Consider the following 6,157-nt stretch of genomic DNA (forward strand, 5'->3'; position numbering starts at 1 on the left):
CTACCTTAAACACAAACACAAATAAATCAACCTCTTATTATTTCCAACCTTAAACCTTAAACCCTAAACCCAAAAATAAACCATAAACCCTTAAAAACCCTAGCAAAAAAAATTATTTACTATCCTAAAAATCCCTAAACCCTAAAAATCCTAACAAAACCTTAACTCAACCCTTAGGCAAACCCTAAAAACCCGACCGATAAACCAAAATCAACCTATTCCAATAAATATGCCAAAAACTAGCCTATTCCGATAAATATACCAGAAACTGGCCTATTCCCTCAATTTTTTAAACTAGTATTTTTGGCTAATTTAGCCCATGTTTGGCCCTCTTGGTGAAGGAGAAGAAACTCTCGCTTTTAGGGACACTAAACAACAATGGAAAACCAGAGGCTCAAACCCTTTTATCGTTGGAGCTAGCTAATGAGATTTTTACCAAATTTATCAGCAGCCTATATCAAATTGTGGGGAAGGAAAAGACTCATTATGCTGGAACTTCTTAGTTAATGGGGAATTCACACTAAAAAGTGTGTACCAGAATGATGTAGGAATTAAGATGTTACCCTAAGGAAATCATAATCATACTTGGTCATAGATTTGGAAGCTCTATATCCCACTGAAATGAAAATTTTTCATGCGGAATGTGTTCAGGAGATTATCCCCACATGCACACTTCTAGCAAGGAGAAGCATGACCATGCAACCTGAATGTCCACCATGCAAAACTCAACTTGGGAGAGATTGCTTGCTATTAATAACAAATTGCTAGTTGTGCTTCTTTTGTATCATACTATCATTTATTAATATGCTCTCTTCTGATTAAAAGTAAACCCATTTCGAATCGGCAACGAAAAAGTAGAGTCATGGAGCGTGAACATAACTGAGAAATGAACAACGCACCCCACCACTGCCTCTCTTTTTTAACCAGCTGCAAAACTCTCAAAATCCTCAAACAAATCCACGCTTCTCTCGTCAAAACCGGCCACCACTCCGACCCTTTTTTCGCCGGAAAACTAATTCTCCATAGCGCAGTAACGGTCCCCGGTGCTGTCCACTACGCTCGCCGTTTCTTCCTTAACTTCCCAAACCCGGATGTCTTCATGTATAACACGCTTATTCGAGGGTTCTCGGAATCGGGTATCCCTCAGAATTCAATATTTACTTTCATAGATATGTGTGGGAAATCATTGGTTCCTCCTGATAGCTTCTCTTTCGCGTTTGTTCTTAAGGCGGCGGCAAATCACGGGTCGTTGAGAACTGGGATTCAGCTTCATTGTCAAGCTCTGATTCATGGTTTTGAAACCCATTTGTTTGTTGGTACGACCTTGATTAGCATGTATGGAGAATGCGGCTCTGTTTATTTTGCGAAGAAACTGTTTGACCAAATGCGTGAACCAAATGTTGTAGCTTGGAATGCTGTTATCACAGCTTGTTTTAGGTGTGGTGATGTAAAGGGTGCACGAAAAATGTTTGATATGATGCCTTTTAAGAATTCGACTTCATCGAATGTAATGCTTGCAGGGTATGCGAAAGCTGGGGAGATGGAGCTTGCCAGGAAAGTGTTTTGGGAGATGAAAGTGAAGGATGATGTTTCTTGGAGTACTATGATTGTCGGATTAGCGCATAATGGGTTCTTTGATGAGGCTTTTGCGTACTTTAGGGAGTTGCGAATGATAGGGTTGAGACCCAATGAGGTTAGCTTGACTGGGGTGCTCTCAGGCTGCGCACAAGTTGGGGCATCTGAGTTTGGTAAAATCTTACATGGGTTTATTGAGAAATCTGGGTTTAATTGGATTACTACCGTGAACAATGCACTTGTGGATATGTATGCAAGGTGTGGGAATGTAGGGATGGCTCGATTAGTTTTTCGGAGTATGCTACATAAAAGTGTTGTTTCTTGGACATCAATGATAGAGGGGCTTGCAATGCACGGTTATGCGGAAGAGGCGATACGGGTTTTCCATGAGATGGAAGGGTGCGGAATTAGGCCAGATTGGATTACCTTTGTTTCACTCCTATACGCTTGTAGTCATGCCGGGTTGATTGAACAAGGATGTAACTATTTTTCTAGGATGAAGGATGTGTATGATATCGACCCTACGGTTGAGCACTATGGCTGCATGGTTGATTTGTATGGTCGAGCTGGTTACCTGCAGAAGGCTTATGACTTTGTATGTCAAATGCCAATAACGCCTAATGCTATAATTTGGCGAACTCTTCTTGGTGCTTGCGGCATTCATGGGAATGTTGAGTTGGCAGAGCAAGTAAAGCCAAGACTTTCTGATCTAGAACCTTATGATTTGAGTGATAATGTGCTGCTGTCAAATATTTATGCAGTTGCAGGGAAATGGAAGGATGTCGCCACTGTGAGGCGGTCAATGACAGATCAGAAGATTAAGAAAACACCTGGTTGGAGTATGATCGAAGTTGACAGGACAATGTATAGGTTCGTGGCAGGGGAAAAAACTAATAAGACTACAGCAGAGGCTTACGAGAAGCTTAAGGAGATAATTAAAAGGCTTAGGCTTGAGGGAGGTTATGTTCCTGAAGTTGCAAGTGTGTTGCACGATGTAGATGAGGAAGAAAAGGAAGATTCGGTATCCAAACACAGCGAGAAGCTTGCTGTAGCTTTCGGGATCTCAAGGCTTTGTAAGGGGAGGGTTATAAGAATAGTAAAGAATCTGAGAATATGCAGAGATTGTCATACAGTTATGAAGTTGATCTCTAAGGTTTATGGATTAAAACTCGTTGTCAGAGATCGAAGTCGGTTTCACTCATTCGATGATGGCGCTTGTTCTTGCAAAGATTACTGGTGATTTGAGAAGAAATTCGAGTCTTCAACTGTTGGAATGCCATCAGTTTCGGCATATACTGAACCGAAAGCAGAGGAGCAGACAAGTACGGCGAGGCTGCATCAAATTTTTGAGTCTTTCATCAAATATGGGTGGAGATATTCACCTGAACCTGATTGTGTTCAAGTGGAACTAATCGATTTTAGATGACTGAGAATATTGATCCACTTTGCGCCAAAACAAATTATTCTTAATGCCTTTAACATTACACAATATTTTGTGTTGCAGAAAGCAAATTATGAACTACACAAATATGATATATATTTAATATGGACACAAATTTTATGTTCCTATGTCTTCTGATAGATGCCAAAAATAAAACCAACCGGTTTATTAAACATGTCATTGAATTATACAGTCACATCAACAAAATTTAGGTATGAAATTGGACATTTTAAAAATAGAGATATCACATTAAAACAAACCCTAAAATACTGGGCCATTCATGACATTATCCCAAAAAATTATCAAAACCGTCTAGCGTAGTGGCCGAGTGGGATTTAGCACTAGTAGTTAATCAGGAAACAAGGTATAAAGCCTCTTTTTCTACCCATGAAAAACTAAACAAAACCTCTGTGCAAACTCCTCCACTGCCGCCAAACGTTCTAGGGTTTGAAATCTTATCTTCCTCAATGGCGGAGAAAGAGGCGTCGCCGGAGCCCGCCGAGGCCAACCCACCAACTGAAGACATGGATCTCGAAAACCTTGACTCCTCCGCCCAAAACCCTAATGCCGGAGACGACGCCAACGGTGACTCCAAATCGAAGCGCGGGAGAGAGGAAGACGGTGAAGAAACCGAAGACGTTTCCAAAAAACAGAAACTGGAGAAGTCCGTAGAGGAAGAAAGGTTGGAGAAGAAGTCAGATGAGTCACCGGAGTCGGGTCGTGTACGGCTCGGTCCGAAGGAGTTCGGGTCGTCTTCGGAGATGTTGGATTACTTTTGCTATTTGCTTTATCATTGGGGTACTCAACTGAACTTTAACAAGGTACTAATTAAATTATCATTTTTTTTTCTGGTTTCGCTTTTAGTTTTCATTGGTATTTGATGATCTGTTTTATGTAGAAGAAGAAATTTTTTATTTTTGTTTGTATCAGTAGTAGCGTTACAATTATAGCTTTCATGGTGAATGAAGATAGTAAATGATTGCACTCGCATAAAGGTGTAAACTTTGTAGTTTCATGAAGCTTAATGTTGTAATTGTTTATTAGAAGCCAAGTATAACATTACTCCATGGGAAAACATAGAAGTAAGATTGAAAATACCCCGTGTCATATGTGTATCAAAATCTGATACTCGCACTTGAGTCTAAGTAATATAGGTTGGCTTTTTAATATTGTTTAGATTGAGGAAAGGCTGCTTTGTAGGAATGATAGAAAATGCACATAAGATTCATTGCTCTTATCTTGTATTGTCAAATTTGATCCTTAGGCACTGAAATATTTGAATTTTGTTTCATATTGCGATCATCGTTGGCTTTGTGTTGCAGTATGAACATATGGTATTGCTGGACTTGCTTAAGAAAGGTCATCTAGAGCCTGAGAGAAAGATTGGTGGAGGGGTCAAAGCTTTCCAAATCCGTAATCATCCCCAGTGGAAGAGTAAATGTTTCTTTGTGATTAGGGATGATGAAACTATGGATGATTTTAGCTTCCGCAAGTGTATTGATCATATCCTTCCCTTGCCTGAAGATTCAAAGGGAAAGAGCAATTCAAACAGGGCATCGGGTGGCGGTGGCGGTTGGAGAGGACGTGGTGGGAAAGAAGGCGGACGAGGCCGTGGAAAAGGTGGTAAGTCAAGAAACTAAGGTGGTAGTAGTAGTTAAAAATGGAGTTGAATTTGGATTAAACTCTTTGGTAGGAGCAGAACTGCTTTGTTTTGATTATATATCTGACCCTAAAGTTCCAAATTGAATTGCACTCTCGAAGTTATGGATATTGATGTTATCAGTGCTCTTTTTTTATGGCATTTATATATTTTGGTGTTGCATTTTTAAGCAATGTTGTGGGTGTCCGGTGACAAAAGATAGAAAAAGCTTGATGCTGTTATCTTCTGATTAAAAATAACTTTAGGTGAAATGATAATGTCTATAATCCGTGAATCACCTTTAAATGTATCCTATCTATACATATTTGTAATGACTATTTTAAATTAATTGATTTTGTTTTTAAACATAATCATTATTATCATAATCAAATTATATTTACTTCAATCACCGTAACTTTTAAAAATAATTTAAGTAGTAATATATTGTTTATGTGTAATAATTTAAAAATATTAAAACCATACAACTTTAATTTTTTGAATTCACAACATTAAGCTTTTTATTTGAAGTTTTAAATACTAATAAATTTTTGAAAAAATTGTATTGTGTTTTAAAGAATAAATCTATCATTAACATGATTCAATATTTTAGTAGTGCTTTATATTTTTAAAATGTTTTTGTCCATGCAATGCATGGATTTATTAAAATATGTTTTATGTTAGTATTTTTGTACAATTTTTTCAACATTAGGAAGGGTCTAATGAGGAGTTTATATTTATAACAAAGAAAAATGATCTATAAATAGTTCGTAGCTTTTTGTACTCAATTGAGTTTTTGAATAAGTAAATCTCATTAAAAAAAAAGGGCCTTTCGACCGTTAATTCATTGATGTAAACATTAATAGCGCTGATGTGGTAGTGACATGTCAGAAATTTATAAAATTCAAAGACTTTTCAAAAATAAAAATAATTAAATTTTTACTTGAATGAACCTGGACAATTGATTGTCAAAAAACATTTCAAACTTATTTTTTTAATATAATAAAAAAATATTTATAAATTTGTATTCATTTAAGCAAAAGATTTAAATATTTTTTAAATATACTTTTTAAAATTTTTGTTGATATGACAATGCCACGTTAACAACTGTCGTTGCCACGTTAGTGAATTAACAGTCAAAAGGTTTTTTCGATGAAATTTGCTAGCTCAATGGCCCAATTGAGTGCAAAAAGGTTATGAGGGGTTTAATTGAGTAGTTTGGGGGTTATTTAGACCCTTTCTCTCCCTCCCCCAAAAAAAGTAACTTATTTTGTAAGTATTGGATAGATAGACTTGTTTATGAGTCGAGTCAAGCCCACAATTTTTTAGAATTTGAGCTTGAGCCTGGATTCGACTTAGCTTGATCCATCCAAAAAACCTATATCACTATTAAAAAGATATTAATTTATAATAATATTTAGATAATTTACAATGACATTTAAAATATAAATATTTAAAATTTATTTAACTTAGGTTTGATAATATTAGTTATGGCACATCCATAC

At 36.8% G+C, this 6,157-nt stretch overlaps 2 protein-coding genes across 2 annotated transcripts; both read left to right on the forward strand.

Annotated features, from left to right (window-relative positions):
• Positions 1 to 407: 407 nt before the first annotated feature.
• LOC105788414 (pentatricopeptide repeat-containing protein At1g74630) lies at positions 408 to 3,140 on the forward strand. The gene has a single exon (XM_052627249.1). It carries the CDS (start codon positions 887 to 889, stop codon positions 2,813 to 2,815), a length of 1,929 nt encoding a protein of 642 aa, XP_052483209.1. The 5' UTR covers positions 408 to 886; the 3' UTR covers positions 2,816 to 3,140.
• Positions 3,141 to 3,348: 208 nt separating this feature from the next.
• Positions 3,349 to 4,845, forward strand: LOC105788416 (protein EMBRYO DEFECTIVE 514). The gene is made up of 2 exons (XM_012615312.2): positions 3,349 to 3,837; positions 4,339 to 4,845. The coding sequence occupies exons 1-2, from the start codon at positions 3,484 to 3,486 to the stop codon at positions 4,654 to 4,656; spliced, it is 672 nt and encodes a 223-aa protein (XP_012470766.1). The 5' UTR covers positions 3,349 to 3,483; the 3' UTR covers positions 4,657 to 4,845.
• The last annotated feature ends 1,312 nt before the right edge of the window (positions 4,846 to 6,157 follow it).

This window comes from Gossypium raimondii, chromosome 2, assembly GCF_025698545.1.
Source record: "Gossypium raimondii isolate GPD5lz chromosome 2, ASM2569854v1, whole genome shotgun sequence".
Lineage (NCBI taxonomy): Eukaryota > Viridiplantae > Streptophyta > Magnoliopsida > Malvales > Malvaceae > Gossypium > Gossypium raimondii.

What these genes read in the sequence shown, in the direction of transcription:
- LOC105788416 (XM_012615312.2), top strand. Translation starts at nt 3,484, where the DNA reads ATGGCGGAGAAAGAGGCGTCGCCGGAGCCCGCCGAGGCCAACCCACCA. An exon ending in CTCAACTGAACTTTAACAAG is followed by an intron (nt 3,838 to 4,338) that starts GTACTAATTAAA and finishes TTTGTGTTGCAG; the next exon opens with TATGAACATATGGTATTGCT.
- LOC105788414 (XM_052627249.1), top strand. Translation starts at nt 887, where the DNA reads ATGAACAACGCACCCCACCACTGCCTCTCTTTTTTAACCAGCTGCAAA.